At 44.8% G+C, this 18,999-nt stretch overlaps 3 protein-coding genes across 3 annotated transcripts; all 3 read right to left on the minus strand.

Moving 5' to 3' along the window:
* Nucleotides 1–1,266: 1,266 nt before the first annotated feature.
* LOC147099809 (ferritin heavy chain B-like) lies at nucleotides 1,267–4,620 on the minus strand. Its single transcript, XM_085969144.1, has 4 exons — nucleotides 4,425–4,620; nucleotides 2,957–3,103; nucleotides 2,435–2,560; nucleotides 1,267–2,088 (listed from the first exon to the last, which is right to left on the minus strand). Exons 1-4 carry the CDS (start codon nucleotides 4,524–4,526, stop codon nucleotides 1,936–1,938), a joined length of 528 nt encoding a protein of 175 aa, XP_085825270.1. The 5' UTR covers nucleotides 4,527–4,620; the 3' UTR covers nucleotides 1,267–1,935.
* Nucleotides 4,621–9,809: 5,189 nt separating this feature from the next.
* Nucleotides 9,810–12,368, minus strand: LOC147099810 (ferritin heavy chain, oocyte isoform-like). Its single transcript, XM_085969391.1, has 4 exons — nucleotides 12,198–12,368; nucleotides 10,850–10,996; nucleotides 10,483–10,608; nucleotides 9,810–10,101 (listed from the first exon to the last, which is right to left on the minus strand). Exons 1-4 carry the CDS (start codon nucleotides 12,297–12,299, stop codon nucleotides 9,946–9,948), a joined length of 531 nt encoding a protein of 176 aa, XP_085825517.1. The 5' UTR covers nucleotides 12,300–12,368; the 3' UTR covers nucleotides 9,810–9,945.
* A 3,540-nt stretch (nucleotides 12,369–15,908) lies between these two features.
* LOC147099811 (ferritin heavy chain, oocyte isoform-like) lies at nucleotides 15,909–18,745 on the minus strand. Its single transcript, XM_085969134.1, has 4 exons — nucleotides 18,575–18,745; nucleotides 17,093–17,239; nucleotides 16,586–16,711; nucleotides 15,909–16,237 (listed from the first exon to the last, which is right to left on the minus strand). The coding sequence occupies exons 1-4, from the start codon at nucleotides 18,674–18,676 to the stop codon at nucleotides 16,085–16,087; spliced, it is 528 nt and encodes a 175-aa protein (XP_085825260.1). The 5' UTR covers nucleotides 18,677–18,745; the 3' UTR covers nucleotides 15,909–16,084.
* Nucleotides 18,746–18,999: the final 254 nt, after the last annotated feature.

Genomic DNA, 18,999 nt, shown 5'->3' on the forward strand with positions numbered 1-18,999 from the left:
AGAGTCTCAAAAAGGCAGAAAAGAAAAAGAAGAGGCAGAAGACAATAACTATCTAAAACATTATCACTTCTACCAGCTCAGGAGGGGACCTATGAAAGGAGCTAAATTAGTTGAAAAGTGGGAAATTATCAAGACAGCCAGTTGGTTATAAAAGTTGGCACTGCCGGTTCAACAGGACAAAAGTTCAAGCTGTTACGTCAAGGAAAAGGCTATGGAGGAGTCACACTATCCATGTGAACCGGCTACACCAAAGAGATGTTGTTCGGACCAAGTCAAGATCGGAGACTGAATCTGTGAACTGTTCCCGCCGAGACTGACTTTGTGAACTGTTTCCCACCGAGATTATATCTGTAGTGTTTTATATGAAGTTGAAGATATGTATGTTAATGGGACTCTAAGTAATAAGCTAAAAAGGGAGGATTGTAGTGTATGTACCCGTCTACCTTTAAGGAAACTATTGTATGTAACCATTCTCCTTTAAGAGAACTACTTTAGGTGTGGCACTACTTGTTTGGCTTCCGTATACTGTAATACCGACAGTGACCACACCAGTATATAAGTGTTGTGGCAGGATTGCTGGGGCAGATTTGCCCTGACCTTCGAATAGTAAAGACCTGTTTGTTTGTTACTCCTGAAGTCTGTGTCGTTATTAACAGTACAACCCACAGACTTTACAAAGCTGATATGGCAATTGTTGATTCTCCTCCACCACCACCTCATCAATTGTAATCCCCTTATGAGTTCAGTGAGCTCCAACATTGCTGGTCTGTGCAGCAGTTATTTGTTTCTCTACCCAGAAAGGCTATAGCAGTAGTGGCAAGTTTGTTAACGGAGTTACCCCCACTAATGACTGATGGGGATCTGTAGCAGTTTACTGAATACAAACTGCTCTTCCCCAGGGAAAATATAATTCTTAGAGAATGCTAAACCAGAGCTTTCTCTTCATTGGACTGAAATGACAGAACACAGTCACAGCAAATCATCCTTGTGTTTATTATAACTTGTATTTCATTGTAGTGGCTAAATTATAACTCTCCAAGCTCTCAAGGGCAGGGGGAATATTCATCACCATGCCAACAAGTACTTCTATTTAACTGCCTAGAACCCAAGCTTTGGAATGCCCTCCCTAAACCTCTCTGCCTCCTTTAAGACTCTAAAACCTACTTCTTACCTAGCTTCAGGGGTCCCTGGTCCCATTAGCTCATTTGGCTGAACACACCTTTGTACATTAAGCTGTTGTATTACAGCATTGCAGTTTGTTTGCAACACAAGATTGGCAAATTTCCAAGAAATACATAGAATATCAAAGTTAAATAGATTAAAATTACCCCGGCAAAAAATATAACTGTTCCCGTTGGTGGAAGGGTCGAGAACCAGAGGACACAGATTTAAGGTGATTGGCAGGGGGCCCAAAGACAACATGAGGAAAAACTGAACGCAGCGAGTGGTTAGGATGTGGAATGCACTGCCTGAGAGGGTGAAGGTGGCAGACTCAATCTCTGTTTCCAAAAAGGGAACTAGACAAGTACCTGAAGGATAAAATGGCAGGGCTCCACAGAAAGGGTAGGGTATAGTACTAGCCAAAGTGCTCCTGCAGAGAGCCAGCATGGGCTCGACAGGCCAAATGGCCTCTTGTGCTGTAACCATTCTATGACCAAATCCCATGACAACACTGCTGCACAGCCCAGTGTAATACTGGAAATGTAACCAAGTTATGTTAACTGGAACAAAAACCACTAAAATTTACAAGGAGACAAAATCCAGTCAAATATAGAACAGTTTATTTGCAGTTAGTGACATTTCACATTAAGAGCCCAGGTCTCTCAGCTCTTGCACAAAGTCACAAACCATCATTCCCTACAGGACAGGCGTCTGGCACACAATTACAAATACAAGTACTAAACACAATAGGCTTCATCCCTGCAGTCAGTTTAGTCACTCTTCCCCCAGGGTGTGCTTGTCAAACAGGTACTCCCCCATGCCATTCTCAGGGGCTCCCAGTCTCTTCAAGTTGGTGATGTGATCTCCAAGCTTCTTGATCATCTTCACTTGCTCATCCAAGTAGTGGGTCTCCAGGAAGTCACACAACTGGAAAAAGAGGGAAACTAGTTATGTCCAGCAGCAGATTTCAAGGAACATCCTAGCTTCCCGAAAGAGTTCAATCCACTTGGACTGCAGGATAGTGTTGTGGTGCAATTGAGATTAATGGAATTACTGCATCATTAGATTAAACTTCCTGCAGAATAGGGGCATAGATCCTAAAATCACTGGGGCACATTCACTAGTCAATGTCCACAGTAGGCCAACCTCCCACCACTCAAAAACCTAAAAGGCAGCAACACAAAGCTATTGGGCGTGAAGATCTTTTGAATAGGCTCACAGTACCACCACCTCCAACTTAACAAATGCCCACATTACAGCTTCAAGAACTTACATGAGGGTCAGTCCTAACAGTGGCGAGTTTGTGCAGATCCAGCAGACTCTGGTTGACATTCTTCTCCAGCTGCAGAGCTCTCTGCATCGCCTCCAGACCATTGCTCCACTCATCCTGCTCTGGTTTCTGGAAAGGGAAATTCAGACAATTCACTGTACAATGGAATAAACAAACAAACAAGTATTGAAGGAAATTAGGGGTGCAAATATCTAATGTTACCATGAACCAATGTGTTAGAAGAAAATAGAACTACAGCATTAAGCCAACACAACTACTGGAGTCAAATAACAGATGTAGTTAAGGGGAAGCTAGATAAGTACTAGGGAGAGGTGTATAGAAGGATATGCAGATAGGGCTAGATGAAGCACAGTGGGGGGTGGCTCGTGCAGTATAAACTCGGTCATAGACCCACTTGGCCAAATGGCCTGTTTGTTATAAATTGGAACCAATGGCTTTAGAAAGTATTTGAAACAATCAGTCTACGGGTCCCAGACAGAAGGTCACTTGTTCATCGAGCCAAACCTTGATGTCCTCCAAGATGATTCGGCCTCCACGCCGATTCTGGAATTTCATCAGTTTCTCAGCGTGCTCCCGTTCCTCGTGCGACTGCTCCTTGAAGAACTCGGCAAAGTGACGCAGGGCAACATCATCCCGGTCAAAGTAGAAGGACTATGGAGAGATCAGAAAAGTCGTTGGGTATCCCATGGCAGATCTATCATGGGTATTGTACATAAAGCCAACCTGGATTTTGCTTTAATTCAAAGGGTTCAATTCTCACTGAACTTGTGGTACATGGAAACTAGCACAGGCCTACTTACTTCACTAACCTGGTAGCAAGTGGACAATCTGACCCCTAGCAATAGGGAAACTGGCCAATGGAAATGGCAAAAGAACCAGAGGCTACAGGAGGAAACTCAAGTGCATGCACTGCCTGAAAGGATGGTGGGAGCAGATTAAATAGTAACTTGCAAATATTGGCCCAGATCTATTGCCAAGGGGCACTAGAAACAAACCCATTAAAGTAGAGTCTAGTCACAGTGCACAGTTCATGTAGTACATCAAAGAGGAGAAACTGGTCTGAGTCTTACTGGCTACATTCATCCCATGGAACTAAAATTACCACAAGCAGCATTAATTTGGCACCTTCAACACTAATCAAGGCATTTCAGAGGAGAACCACATACCAAGGAATAAAGGTTCATAAACCTTCAGAATTTGAAGTGCTTGGTCAAGGTCAAGAAGTAGGAAAGCAGAGTTAAGGGAGAGTTCCCGAGTAGGGTCAAAGTGGCTAACGGATTTACCACCAGTACGGCAAAGGGAGTTAGCGAAAAGACAGAAGGGCACAAACTGAGTTAAAACTAAGGTTAATATTAGGAACAGGAGTTGGCCATTCAGCCACTCGAGCCTGCTCCACCATTCAATTTGATCATGGCTGACCTGTAGCTTTACTCCATCCCCCTTGAGGCACTTACCCAAGAAAAGCATCTGTCTTGAAAGCTCCAATTGTCCCAGCATCCACAGCTGGGGGGAAAAGCAGGTAAAGAAAAAAAGTGTTCCACATCTCCACCACCCTTGTGAAAAAGTGCCTCCTGACTTCCCTCCTAAAAAGGGCTATTTCTAATTTTAAGATTACATCCCCTTATTGCAAAAGCAAAGTAGGGAAAGGCCATGGAGTGATTTAGAAGTGAGGATAACAATTCTGATTTCCACACATTGGAATACACTCTGCATCCAAATATAAACTTCAACAACACACTCAAGAGCCCAGGAAAGAGAGTCATTAAGATACTCAGAATATGGTTCAGTTACTGCAAGGACCAGAGAGGCAGTTTGTTAATGGACACACAAAATGATAAATTGCATTATATTTTAGCTTTAAAAAATGAATTTACTGTGCATAGATTGAGGGGTGGGCTAGACACAGCACAGAATTTAGTAAAGTAACATTACATAGTCTCCATTGTGAAGTGATCAGAAATACAAGACTCACCATGGAGAGATAAACATAGGAGGAATAGAACTCCATGTTGATCTGCTTGTTGACAGCATCCTCACAGTCCTTGTGGTAGTTCTGACACACTTGAGAAGCCATCCTAATTATTATTTTTTGCTAAATCTAAACTTTGTTGAAGTAAGAAGCTGGAATTTAACCAACCCCCCAAACTCCTACTATTTATACCGCTGGATAATCCAGGGCGTGGCCGCCTAGATGATGAGTGACATTCCTCAATACCCAATCAGAAGTGGCAGCCTCTCTCAGAGCACCAATCAAGTAAAGGGAGGAGGGGAGATGACTCCCAGAGCCAATCAGAACTTTGAAAGGGGGTCGTCCGGCCGGATTGCCTCCCTCTCTTCCGTGGCCATGTTCGCGCCCGGGTGGCCCTGGAGCTGGAGCACGCGGTGTCCGCCGGCGCGCTCGATCACTTTCGTGACCGGTGGGCGCCGCGGCGACTGGAGTGCATAATTGGGCTGGAGAACCAAATTTTAATTTGATTATTAAGGTTTATTTGGAGTTTTTATTGGTTTATTTACAGTTTTATAGTTTATTTACAGTTTTTATTGTCTAAATTTAAGGGTTCAAAAAAAAAGAGGATCAGAACTTTGAAAAATGAGTGTCATTGGCTGACAAGGCAATAAGGACCCCAAGGGCAGGGGATGGTAGCCTAGTGGTTAAGTTACTGAACTAGTCATCCAGAGGCCTTGAACTAATGATCTGAAAGACCTGGGTTTAAATTCCCACAGCAGCTGGGGAATTTAAATTTATAGAAAAAAAAGAAGGATCCCAATCGCCCTGACTTTTCTCAAACACAGTTTGAATATCTGGAATCACAGGCTTATCTTTAGGCTAATCGATTGGCACAATTAAATCATCAATCAGAAACACTTAAACCATAAGTGGCCCCTTTTTAAAGGGGCACAAACAATAAGTTCCAAATTATGACAAAACCAACATAAAAACCTTTAAAATTATAATTGAGTTCCCTGGATCCACTCTGCACTCCAGTCCCTCTGGTGCCCACCGGTTATGGAAAGCCTCAAAGGGAACCGTCAGACACCGCGTGCTCCCTCTTCAGGGACACCCAGGCATTGGTTGTAGCCGCGGAAGGGAGGCGGGCAGCTGGAGCGAACACCCCCCCCATCGACCGCACTCTGCCTGGACCAGTTGAGGGCCACCTTGCCCGGGTTAATTGAATCCTCCGTTGTTTGCGAGTCAGTGTCTTTTTAATAGTTCTGCGTGGTTCAGTGGGTTGGTCATTTTCAGGTATCTGCGGGTTTGAGGCAACATCCAACCAGATCAGTGAGTCTGCAAAGCGGGTCAGGAGAATTGAAAGAGCGTGTGATGAATGTGACAAACACAAGCGCTCAGAAGTAAGAGAGGAAATAGCAGAGGCTCTGACCATCATTTTCCACTTTTCTCTGGCAGAGGACTGGAGGGCTGCTAACGTGGTACCGATGTTTGAAAAGGGACCATGTACAGCAGTCACCTCAAAGCACGGGAGAGGTACCACCAACGCTGCCTCTGCAAGATCCTGCAAATCCATTGGCAGGAGAGGCGCACCAACGTCAATGATCTCGCTCAGGCCAACATCCCCAGCATCGAAGCTTTGACCACGCTCGATGAGCTCCGATGGACTGGTCACATTGTCCGCATGCCCGATACGAGACTCCCAAAACAAGCGCTCTACTCGGAGCTCTGGCACGGCAAGAGAGCCCCAGGTGGGCAGAGGAAAGGCTTCAAGGACACCCTCAAAGCCTCCTCGAAAAAGTGTCACATCCCCACCGACACCTGGGAATCCCTGGCCCAAGACCGCACAAAGTGGAGTCGAAGAATCCGGGAAGGCGCCGAACACATCGAGTCTCTTCGCCGGGAACAAGTGGAAGCCAAGCACAGGCAGCGCAAGGAGCGCACGTCAACCCAAGCACCCCACCCACCCGCCCCTTCAACCACCGTCTGCCCCACCTGTGACAGAGACTGTAGGTCCCGCATTGGACTCATCAGTCACCTGAGAACTCGTTTTTAATGTGGAAGCAAGTCATCCTCGGTTCGGAGGGACTGCCGAAGAAGAAGAAGAAGAAGTTTAAAAATGGAGAATGGGATAGACTGAATAATTACAGGTCAGTCAGCTTAACCTCGGTGTTGGGAAAATTATTGGAAACATTTCTGAGCGACCGGATAAATCTTCATTTAGAAAGACACAGATTAATCAGGGACAGTCAGCATGGATATGTTAAGGGAAGGTCATGTCTGACTAACTTCATTGAATTGTTTGAGGAGGTAACAAGGAGGGTCGATGAGAGTAGTGCGTTTGTTGTAGTCTATATGGATTTTAGTAAGGCTTTTGATAAGGTCCTGCAAGGCAGACTGGTCACAAAAGTAAAAGCCCATGAGATCCAAGGCAAAGGGGCAAGTTGGATCCAAAATTGGCTCAGAGGCAGGAAACAAAGGGTAATGGTCGAAGGGTGTTTTCGTGACTGGAAGGCTGTTTCCAGTGGGGCTCCGCAGGGCTCAGTAATGGGTCCTTTGCTTTTTGTGGTATATATCAATGATTTAGACTTGAATGTAGGAAGTATGATTAAGAAGTTTGCAGATGATACAAAAATTGGCTGTGTGGTTGATAATGAAGAAAGCTGAAGACTGCAGGAAGATATCAATGGACTGGTCAGGTGGGCAGAACAGTGGCAAATGGAATTCAATCTGGAGAAGTGTGAGGTCATGCATTTGTGGAGGGCTAACAAGGCAAGGGTTAAATGGTAGGACACTGAGAAGTGCAGAAGATCAGAGGGACCTTGGAGTGCATGTCCACAGATCTCTGAAGTTAGCTGGACAGGTAGATAAGGTGGTTAAGAAGGCATACGGGATACTTGCTTTATTAGCCGAGGCATAGAATATAAGAGCAGGGAGGTTATGCTTGAAATGTATAAAACACTGGTTAGGCCGCAGCTAGAGTACTGCGTGCAGTCCTGGTCACCACATTACAGGAAGGATGTGATTGCACTAGAGAGGGTACAGAGGAGATTTACGAGGATGTTGCCTGGGCTGAAGAATTTTAGCTATGAGGGAAGATTGGATAGGCTGGGTTGTCCTATTTATCCCTCAAATAAAAACAGAAAATGCCGGAGACACTCGGCAGGTCAGGCAGCGTCTGTGAAGAGAGAAACAGAGTCAACGTTTCAGGTCGATGACCTTTCGTCAGAACTGGAAAAAAGCCGGAAATGGAACAGATTCTTAAGCAAGTGAAGAGGCTGGGAAAGGGGGGAGGGGAGGAAAGAACAAAAGGGACGGTCTGTGATAGGATGGACGGCAGGAGAGATTAAGAGACATTGAGAGATATTCAAGGCAAAGGGAGATGGTAATGGGACAGGTTAAGAAACAAAGGATGGCTCTAGATGAAGTGTAAATTGTGCTTTCTTTTAATATTAATCCCTCAACCAACATAACAAAAACAGATGATCCAGTCATTATCACATTGTTGTTTGTGGGAGCTTGCTGTGTGCAAATTGGCTGCTATGCTTCCTACATTGCAACAGTGACTACACTTCAAAAAGTACTTCATGGGCTGTCAAGTGCTTTGAGACATCCGGTGGTCGTGAAAGGCGCTATAGAAATTCAAGTCTTTCTTTTCCCTAGTCTCATTCTTTTGTATTTTCCCACATTATATGCCATTTTCCACCCACCTATCCCGATCCCTTTGTATTTGTAGGTCCGCCTCACCCCCATTATTAGATTTATGCCAGCTTTAAATGATGGTTAACTGCGTATGTGTGTTTTTGTAATGTTTTAAATATTACCTTTTGCACGAGTACATTCCATGTATTTGACATGTACTGGGGTAAGTCTGGTCTATCCGCCGGGGAAAGGATGTTTGAGTTAAGCTGACGGGATTGGGGGGATTGCAGGAAGAGAGGCAATCACTGGGTGTACTCTTTTTGAGCAACCCATAAACAAACAGACTGTAACTAAACTCAAAACAATAAGTGAAACTTAAATTAAATTGAAATTTGGTTGCCGGGGGGTGACGATGCACTCCAGTCCCCGCGGCGCCCACTGGTCGCGGGAGGCCTCAAGCGTGCCGGGGACACTACGTGCTCCATCTCCAGGGCCACCCGGGCACGAACAAGAGACAGGCAGTCGGGCCGAACGACCCCCTGCTGTCTGGACCCAGTTGCTGGCAACCACTGTGTTTAGTGCTGGTTGTGTAGATATTGTCCCACTTGTGAGAAGAGACTATCTGGTATAGACTTGTTTCAGTGATTAATCTCTCGATGTTTGACTGTCCAGGAGGTAAGTACAAATGCAAAGAGGCGAGGAGACTGTTGAATCTTCTCTGGTGGAACAGGAAGTCCAGTAAATCATTGCGATGAGAGTTACTGGCATTTCCCTAAATCTGGCGAGGGAAGGACAGTGCTGGGATTCCGTGGATACCTCGTGCTCCCGCTAGGATCAAAACACTGTGGGATCAACAGCAAAGAACAGGCTAAGAAAGTGCATCAAAGGTGGAATACTGTTGAATTAAAGATGAAATAAGGAAAAGTGGGACTAGTGGACTGACACGTGTTCATGTGATACAGGCATGTTGAGAATAACCTTGGATTTTCACCCAAGGTAGGTCAAAACTCAAAGCTCTAACACTGTGACCAAGTCTCTAATTGGTTATCCTGTAGTTACCTTGCTCTATTCTCCAACTCTCCATTAGGCTTAGAAGTGGCAGCTTTGGCAGTTGGAACCTAGTCCAGTGTGGTTCTAGGCCAATGGGACTCCATGAAGAGAGTATTCATCTCTTCCCCCCCCCCCACCCCCACAAATTTTCTACAAGAAAGGAATCGCATAAAGGCCAGTTGGAACTCCGATTTGAATTAGGACAATGCCGCTAGACTAGATTGGGTGTTTAAACAAATTGTCTGCAACTTAAAACATCAAATGAAACTTAATTAAAATTTGGTTGTTGGGCGTGATGATGCACTCCAGTCCCTACCGGTCATGGAAGGGCTCGAGCGCGCTGGCAGACACCGCGTGCTCCATCTCCAGGGAAAACCGGGCACAAACATGGCCACAGAAGAGAGCGGAAGGCAGGTGAGCCGAAGAACTCCCTCGACCGCCCGCTGCTTGGACCAGTTAATGGCCTTTTTGGGAAGGCCCAGGAACAGTCCTACGAGGAGGTGCTCCAATCTGCCTGCTCCCTCCGCACCGGGTGACCGAAGATCAAGAGCGTGGGACTGAAGTGCAGCCAAAAATTGAGCAGCACCTTCAAATAATGAAAGAGGGGCTGCAACCTCTCGCATTCGGTGTAAACACAGCCCAGCATAGCTCTTGTCTGAAGACAACCAAATGTTAATCAGAAAATAAGCAACCACTCAAATTTACAAGGACACAAAATCCAGTCCAATGTTGAACAGTTTATTTATAGTTAGTGACAGTCTCACAGCTCTTTGTACAAAGTCACACAACCCATCCCTGAAGGACAGGGTCTCCCCCACAATTATACAAACACAAGTACTGAACACAATAAGCTTCAGTCACTCTCCCCCAGGCTGTGCTTGTCAAACAGGTACTCTCCCATGCCATTCTCAGGGGCTCCCAGTCTCTTCAAGTTGGTGATGTGATCTCCAAGCTTCTTGATCATCTTCACTTGCTCATCCAAGTAGTGGGTCTCCAGGAAGTCACACAACTGAAAGAAAGAAACAAAGTGAAACTAGTTATGGCCAGTAGCAGATATCAAGGAACATGATCTCCCCCCCAACCACTCCCCCCACCCTAGAGTTGGGATTTTAATCCTCTTGGACTGGAGGATAGTCAAGTGGTGTAATTGAGATGATGTAAATTTGCTCCAATGAACCAGTAATTCCTGTACAATAGATGCTAAGAACACCAACAGCTTTATTCTCAATGTCCACATTAGGCCAACTGTCCAGTCCTCTCCCCAACCCACTTAAGGACCCAGGAGAAACACCAACACAAAACGATTGGGCATGGGGAATATTGAATAGGCTCAAGGACAGCAAGGTTCCACCACCTCCAACACACCCAAAAACCCACATTAAGAACTTACATGAGGGTCGGTGTGCCCAGTGGAGAGTTTGTGCAGATCCAGCAGACTCTGGTTGACATTCTTCTCCATCTGTAGAGCTCTCTGCATCGCCTCCAGACCATTGCTCCACTCATCCTGCTCTGGTTTCTGAAGGGGAGAGTCACAGTTCACTTACAATGAATTAAACAAAAATACACAAGACAGCACAAGGAAAACAGGGGTGAAATGCAGCCAGAATTCCATGTTACCATGAACCAATGTGTCACAGGAATATAGAATTACTGCATTAAGCCACCAGAACCATGGAATCAAATTGGAACCAATTGCTTTAGAAAGTATTGGAAACAAGGGGATCCCAACAGAAGGCCACTCATTTATTGAATCCAACCTTGATGTCCTCCAAGATGATTCGGCCTCCACGCCGATTCTGGAATTTCATCAATTTCTCAGCATCCTCGTGTTTCTCATGTGACTGCTCCTTGAGGAACTCGGCAAAGTGACGCAGGGCAACATCATCCCGGTCAAAGTAATAGGACTGTGGAGAGAATTTTAAACAGCTTCATCAGACCTAGATCTTCAAATACAATGCAAGATTATTATGTTTATCTAGTTAGAGAGTTCTTAATCTTGCAAAAAGAGATATAAAAAAAGATAGGAGCAGTAGTCGGCCATTCGGCCCCTCGAGCATGTTCCGCCATTTAATGAGATCATGGCTGATCATCCAAATTCAGTACCCTGTCCCTGCTTTCTCCCCATATCCCTTAAGCCTCAAGATGCCATTGGTTAACTAGCAAAATACAATTCACTTCACTAATCTGAACATGTTGGACAGCTTCTCCTCCCAATAAAAAAACCAGGATGAAAGATTCAACTAGCAAAAAACACAAAACTATAAGCTAATGTTGAGGATTATATTTCATGTCCAGTCAAACTAAACTCTACTGCTGGGTAAGTAGCACCTCCTCCACTTCCTGTCATTCAGATGAGATGTTAAACAGAGGCCCTGTCTGTCCTCAGGTGGATGTGAAAGATCTCAAGGCACTACTTCAGAGAACAGGGGAGTTCTCTCCAGTTTCCCAGGACAATATTTATCCCTCAACCAACACCACTAAAACAGATGATCTGATCATTCTCATTGTTTGTGGGAGCTTACTGTGCACAAATTGGCTGCTCCATTTCCCACATAACAGGTGGCTACAAAGCACTTTGGGAGGTAGTCAAAAGGCACTATATAAATGCTTATTTTTCCAAATCTAAACTAACATTGGGCATGGAAGGAGAAACTTCCTCAATTCCAGTAGTTTTACACTACAATGTAGTGCAAAAGATCTAGGCTCAGTGAACAAGACTTCAACACCAGGATTCCCAGGACTTCACTTCCAGTTAAAGAGAAAGCCAGTGAGGACCTGCCATCATGTCACTCACTACAGTCACCCCACTGAAACTGAACTTTGTTTCATGTCAACAAGCACCAACAGTCACTTGACTAGGTTTGTGCTCTTCTGTTACAAACTCAGGCAGCAGCTGAGCTAGTTCCATATATTAAACCTGGTCAACAGAGTGCAGCTGCTACAAGGAGCAAGCCATTAACTCAACAAGATCACCCTGAAGTACTCACTGCCCAAAGATTGCTTCCCCAGGTAAGGAAGTCAAGAGAAATATAGTTTAAAACCAGTTCATGGAACTGCAGAATTTCCAACTTTTCAGAATACAGCAACAAGGAATACAAGACCCACCATGGAGAGATAAACATAGGAGGAATCGAGCTCCATGTTGATCTGCTTGTTGACAGCATCCTCACAGTCCTTGTGGTAGTTCTGACACACTTGGGAGGCCATCTTCACTATTATCTGTTCTACTATTACTGCTCACTATCACCTAGACAATTCAAGAACTGACTCTTTTTAACCCAAGCTCTTGTATTTATACTAGTGGGGCAGCCTGCATTCAAACAAGGAATGACATCACCAATGATGATTGACAATCGCTGAGAGCCAATCAGGAATCTTTCCTGAATCCAGGCACCAATTAACAAAGGAGAGGGGGTGTGGGGGAGGAGGGGGTGAGACCCAGAGCCAATCAGAGCTATGGAAAACCGGCAGGTTTGGGAGATCAGTCTCGGTGATGTCACTGCTTTTGGGGTCCTTGACCTTATTCAAATCGGAAAGTCTCTCGTTGTTTGATGCTCTCATTTGAATTAAATGACAATTTGCTGCTTTCGAAAAGCTCAAGGCGCTGAGAATCATCCTTCGCTATCGATGTATTTTCCCACAATTGTTCCTTCGTCATCGCTGGGTCAAAATCCTGGAACTCCCTCCCTAACAGCATTGTGGGAGTACCTTCACCGCTCGGACTGCAGCGGTTCAAGAAGGCGGCTCACCACCACCTTCTCCAGGGAGACTCGCGCCGGGCAATAAATTCTGGCCGTTGACAGCGACGCCCACATCCCATGAATTAATATTCAAAAAATGGAATAAATTGATTGGAAACACCTTTGTGTGTTATGGAACCTACACCAGAGTATTATTCATTCACATTTTCAGATTCTGTAGAACCGGGACCCATGAGGCTTGACTTTCCATTAAATATTTCTCCCCATCACACAATCCCTTCGGATGTAAAGACAGGAATTTCTCACAGAAAGACAGGGGTGTATTTTCTAGCCCGTCACTCGGGGAGCTGCTACCAGGGCTGTACTTCTTTGTAGTCAGACTGTAGGAAATGTATCGGCACGGAGCGGGGTGAACATCGACCTCATAGATTTTGTGAGATGCAAACAGTTACCATTAGTGCCATTCTGACCTCAGTGCGGGGAGTGCTTGCAGCTGAACCGTACCCGAGTTCAACATGTTAAATTGGTATAGAACCTCGGTTAGACTACACTTGGAGTACGGTGCACGGTTCTGGCCTCCATAGAATCATAGAATAGTGCAGCACAGAAGGAGGCCATTCGGCCCATCGAGTCTGTCCCGGCTCGTTCAAAGAGCAATCCGGTTAGTCCCACTCCTCCGCTCTTTCCCCAGGAACCTGGAACTTTTTTCTACTTCAAGTATTTATCCAATTCCCTTTTGAAGGCCACTATTGAATCTGTATCCACCGCCCCATCAGGCAGCACATTCCCAATCCTAACCACTCCTTGTGTAACAAAGTTTTTCCTCCTGTCGCCTCTGGTTCTTTTGCTAATCATCTTAAATCTGTGTCCTCTGGTTATCGACCCTTCAGCCATTGGAAACAGTTTCTCTTTATTTACTCTATCGAAACCCTTCATGATTTTAAACACCTCTGTCAAATCTCCCCTTAGCCTTCTCTGCTCTAAGGAGAATATTACAAAAAGGATTTCGAGGCACTGGAGAAGGTGCACATTTGATTTACAAGAATGACAGCAGAACTGAGAGGTTATATCGATCAGGAATGACTGAACAGGCTGGGGCTCTTTTCTCTAGAAATAAGAAGGCTGAAGGGTGACCTAATAGAGGTCTTTAAAATTATGAAGGTGTTTTGATAAGGTAGATGGAAAGAAAATGCTTTCACTTGTGGTCTTTTGTGGTTGCACAATTTATCTGCAGCTTAAGAAAATGTCAAATAAATTTATCAACTTAAATTAAAGTAACATCGGCCAGGGATCAGTTGTCCCTCCTTTTGGTTGTACAATTTATCTGCAAATTTAAGGAAAACGTCAAATAAGGCTTATCAACTTAGATTAGAATGACATCGGCCGGGGTGATGATGCACTCCAGTCCCCGTGGCGCCCACCGGTCTCGGAAGGCCTCGAGCGTGCCGCGTGCTCCATCTCCAGGGCCACCCGGGCGTGAACATAGCCGCGGAACGGAGGCAGGCAATGCTTTCGCTTGTGGGGGAGTCCAGAACTCAGGGCCATAAATATAAGATAGTCACTAATAAATCTAACAGGGGATTCAGGAGCAACTTCTTCAGTGGTTAGAATGTGGAACTCGCTATCACATAGGAGTAGTTGAGGCGAAGAGCAGAGATGCATTTAAGGGGAAGTTTGGTAAGAAAGGAATAGAAGAATATGCTGATCGGATTAGATGAAGAAGGGCGGGAGGAGACTCGTGTGGAGCATAAACCCTGGCACGGAGCAGTCGGGCCGAATGGCCTGTTTCTGTGCTGTAAATTTGATGTAATTCTTAAAACACGGGCGCCTGTAAAGTTTTTCACATCGAGTGAGCTGAAGACTTTGTTTTGTCTGAAACATGAAGCCATCAAACCCGTCAGCACGCAAACCCATCCCGACTCGTAGAATTGCGGCTCATCGTCGTGTGAAATGTGGGGACTCAGATACCCCAGAAATGCCCCCGAGAGCTGCAAAGACATCAACGTGGAATGGCTGAAGACGGCAATTTCATTGCACCCGCTGCAGTTCTCAGCTAAGTTCCTAAATTAGCTTGTAAACACTGGCGTGTTGTAGCTTCAGCATCAACGGTTGAATCCATTCCTGGGGGTGAAGGACACAAATGGAGATGCAGTAGGATTTGGAAAGGATGATTGCTATTTGGTGCGAACTGCACAATGGGCCTGAATACCAATCAATACATTTATGGAGGAGCTGCTGGTATTGGGTTTATACATTGATGGAACAGGCAGGGAGGGGGGAAAGAGAGTTTCAGGAAAAGTATCTATTTAACTTGGGGGTTGTACTTTGTTCATTTAATGAAATACATTTACTCTTTCCAGAAGGATTATATTTTGTGGGAATACAGTTCCACATGGATTCCTCATCCTTCAATACCTTACCCAAGACCATGAGTGTTGGCAGGTCGGTCAACCATGGTGGGGGAGGAGAGGGGTCCCAGAACAAAGCCCAATAGGGTATTCACACTTTCCTAGTAAGATATCTTTGGAATTCTCTACCCCAGAGCACTGTGGATGCTGAATCATTGCCCTTCGTTTGCAACACAAGATTGAAGTATTTGCAAGAAATACCTACAATTGAAAGGAGATCTTTCAACCTGTGTCTGAATATCCAAGTTAAATATAGTCAAATTACAGCAGCAAAAAAAAAATTCATATGACTGTTCCCATTGGCAGAAGGTTCAAGAACCAGAGGCCACCAATTGAAGGTGATTGGCAGGAGGCCCAAAGGCAACATGAGGAAAAACATTTTTATGCAGGGAGTGGTTAGGATCTAGAATGCACTACCCGAGGGTGGTGGAGGCTGATTCAATCGTGGCTTTCAAAAGGGAACTAGAAAATACCAGAAAGAAAAAAATTGCAGGACTACAGGAAGAAAGGGTGGGGGAGTGGGATGAGCTGAAATGTGTCCTGCAGAGAGCCGTACGGGCTCAACGGGCCGAATGGCCTCCTGTGCTATAACCATTCTATGACCGAATCCCATGACAACACTGCTGCACAGCCTAGTGTAATACTGGAAATGTCACCAAGTTATGCTAACTGGAACAAAAACTACTAAAATTTACAAAGAGTCAAAATCCAGTCCAATATTGAACAGTTTATTTACAGTTAGTGACATTTCACATTAAGAGCCCAGGTCTCTCAGCTCTTGTACAAAGTCACAAGCCATCATTCCCTACAGGACAGGAGTCTCGCACACAATTATAAATACAAGTACTAAACACAATAGGCTTCATCCCTGCAGTCACTTCAGTCACTCTTCCGCCAGGCTGTGTTTGTCAAACAGGTACTCTCCCATGCCATTCTCAGCGGCTCCCAGTCTCTTCAAGTTGGTGATGTGATCGCCAAGCTTCTTGATCATCTTCACTTGCTCATCCAAGTAGTGGGTCTCCAGGAAGTCACACAACTGGAAAAAGAGGGAAACTAGTTATGTCCAGCAGCAGATTTGAAGGAACATCCTAGCTTTCCCCTGAGTGTTTAATCCTCTTGGACTGCAGGACAGTCTAGTGGTGCAATTGAGATTAATGGAATTACTGCATCATTAGATTAAACTTCCTGCACAATAGGGGCATAGATCCTAGAATCACTGGGACACATTTACTAGTCAATGTCCACAGTAGGCCAAGCTCCCACCAATCAAAAACCTAAGAAGCACCAACACAAAAGCTATTGGGCATGGAGATCTTTTGAATAGGCTCAAGGTTCCACCACCTCCAATTTAACAAATGCCCACATTACAGCATCAAGAACTTACATGAGCGTCAGTCCTCTCAGTGGAGAGTTTGTGCAGATCCAGCAGACTCTGGTTGACATTCTTCTCCAGCTGCAGAGCTCTCTGCATCGCCTCCAGACCATTGCTCCACTCATCCTGCTCTGGTTTCTGGAAAGGGAAATACAGACAGTTCACTGTACAATGGATTAAACAAACTAGTATTGAAGGAAATTAGGGGTGCAAATGTCTACTCTTACCATGAATCAATGTGTTAGAAGAAAATAGAACTACTGCATTAAGCCAACACAACTACCGGAGTCAAATAACAGATGTATTTAAGGGGAAGCTAGATATGTACTAGGGAGAGGTGTATAAAAGGATATGCAGATAGGGTTAGATGACACACGGTGGGAACTGGTTCGTGGAGTATAAACTCTGTCATGGACCCACTTGGCCTGTTATAAATTGGAACCAATTGCTTTAGAAAGTATTTGAAACAATCAGTCCGAGGGGTTCCAGACAGAAGGTCACTCGTTTATTGAGCCAAACCTTGATGTCCGCCAAGATGATTCGGCCTCCACGCCGATTCTGGAATTTCATCAGTTTCTCCGCGTGCTCCAGTTCCTCGTGTGACTGCTCCTTGAAGAACTCAGCAAAGTGACGCAGGGCAACATCATCCCGGTCAAAGTGGAAGGACTATGGAGAGATCAGAAAAGTCGTTGTGTATCTCATAGCAGACCTATCATTGTTATTGTACATAAAGCCAACCTGGATTTTGCTTTCTTTCAAAGGGTTCAAGTCTCACTGAACTTGTTGTACATTAGCACAGGCCTACTTACTTCACTAACCTGGTAGAGTGGACAATCTGACCCCTAGCAATAGGGAAACTGGCCAATGGAAATGGCAAAAAAAAGAGGCAACATGAGCAAACTCAAGTGCATGAACTGCCTGAAAGGGTGGTGGGAGCAGATTAAATAGTAACTTACAATTATTGGCCCAGAGCTATTGCCAAGGGGCATTAGAAGCAAACCCATTAAAGTCTAGTCACAGTGCACAGATCATGTAGTACATCAAAGAGGAGACACTGGTCTGAGTCTTACTGGCTACATTCATCCCATGGAACTAAAATTACCACAAGCAGCATTAATTTGGCACCTTCAACACTAATCAAGGCATTTCAGAGGAGAACCAGATACCAAGGAATAAAGGTTCATAAGCCTTCAGAATTTGAAGTGCTTGGTCAAGGTCAAGAAGTAGGAAAGCAGAGGAGTTAAGGGAGAGTTCCCCTGAGTAGGGTCAAAGTGGCTGAAGGATTTACCACCATTAAAGCAAAGGGAGTTAGTTAGAGAAAAGACAGAAGGGCACAAACTGATACTTAAAACTAGGAGATTAAGAATATTAGGAACAGGAGTAGGCCATTCAGCCACTCAAGCCTACTTCACCATTCAATTTGATCATGGCTGACCTGTAGCTTTACTCCATCCCCCTCGAGACCCTTACCCAACAAAACCATCTGTCTTGAAAGCTCCAATTGTCCCAGCATCCACAGCTAGGAGGTGGGGGGAGGAGAAAGCAGGTAAAGAAAGTGTTCCAGATTTCCACCACCCTTGTGAAAAAGTACCTCCTGACTTCCCTCCTAAATGGGCTACTTCTAATTTTAAGATTACATCCCCTCATTGCAAAAGTGAAGTAGGGAAAGGCCATGGAGTGATTTAGAAGTGAGGATAACAATTCTGATTTACACACTTTGAATGCAGAGTGTATTCCAAATATAAACTTCAACACCACACTCACAAGAGCCCAGGAAAGAGAGAGTCATTAAGATACTCAGAATATGGTTCAGTTACTGCAAGGACCAGAGAGGCAGTTTTTTAATTAATGCACAAGATGATCAATTGCATTATATTAATTATAGCTTTAAAAATGAATTTACTGTGCATAGATTGAGGGGTGGGCTAGATACAGCACAGAATTTAGTAAAGTAACATTACATAGACTCCACTATGAAGTGGTCAGAAATACAAGAGTCACCATGGAGAGATAAACATAGGAGGAATAGAGCTCCATGTTGATCTGCTTGTTGACAGCATCCTCACAGTCCTTGTGGTAGTTCTGACACACTTGAGAAGCCATCCTAATTATTAGTTTTATTTTAAAAATCTAAGCTTTGTTGAAGTAAGAAACTGAGATTTAACCAACCTCCTAAACTCCTAGTATTTATACGGCTGGATAATCCAGGGTGTGGCCGCCTAGATGATGAGTGACATTCCTCAATACCCAATCAGAAGTGGCAGCCTCTCTGAGCACCAATCAAGTAAAGGGAGGAGGGGAGATGACTCCCAGAGCCAATCAGAACTTTGAAGGGAATCCGTGCGGAGACCCGCGCCTATTACGGGGCTCTGTTCTCTCCGGATCCGTCCAGCGAGGATGCGCACAGAGTTTTGTGGGAGGACCTG

This window comes from Somniosus microcephalus, chromosome 28 (genome assembly GCF_052327205.1).
Source record: "Somniosus microcephalus isolate GS21.2 chromosome 28, FLI_Smic_1.0, whole genome shotgun sequence".
Lineage (NCBI taxonomy): Eukaryota > Metazoa > Chordata > Chondrichthyes > Squaliformes > Somniosidae > Somniosus > Somniosus microcephalus.

What these genes read in the sequence shown, in the direction of transcription:
- LOC147099810 (XM_085969391.1), bottom strand. Translation starts at nt 12,299, where the DNA reads ATGGCCTCCCAAGTGTGTCAGAACTACCACAAGGACTGTGAGGATGCT. An exon ending in CCTATGTTTATCTCTCCATG is followed by an intron (nt 10,997 to 12,197) that starts GTGGGTCTTGTA and finishes TTCTCTCCACAG; the next exon opens with TCCTATTACTTTGACCGGGA. An exon ending in TCATCTTGGAGGACATCAAG is followed by an intron (nt 10,609 to 10,849) that starts GTTGGATTCAAT and finishes TCTCCCCTTCAG; the next exon opens with AAACCAGAGCAGGATGAGTG.
- LOC147099811 (XM_085969134.1), bottom strand. Translation starts at nt 18,676, where the DNA reads ATGGCTTCTCAAGTGTGTCAGAACTACCACAAGGACTGTGAGGATGCT. An exon ending in TCATCTTGGCGGACATCAAG is followed by an intron (nt 16,712 to 17,092) that starts GTTTGGCTCAAT and finishes TTCCCTTTCCAG; the next exon opens with AAACCAGAGCAGGATGAGTG. An exon ending in CTGAGAGGACTGACGCTCAT is followed by an intron (nt 16,238 to 16,585) that starts GTAAGTTCTTGA and finishes CTCTTTTTCCAG; the next exon opens with TTGTGTGACTTCCTGGAGAC.
- LOC147099809 (XM_085969144.1), bottom strand. Translation starts at nt 4,526, where the DNA reads ATGGCTTCTCAAGTGTGTCAGAACTACCACAAGGACTGTGAGGATGCT. An exon ending in CCTATGTTTATCTCTCCATG is followed by an intron (nt 3,104 to 4,424) that starts GTGAGTCTTGTA and finishes ATCTCTCCATAG; the next exon opens with TCCTTCTACTTTGACCGGGA. An exon ending in TCATCTTGGAGGACATCAAG is followed by an intron (nt 2,561 to 2,956) that starts GTTTGGCTCGAT and finishes TTCCCTTTCCAG; the next exon opens with AAACCAGAGCAGGATGAGTG.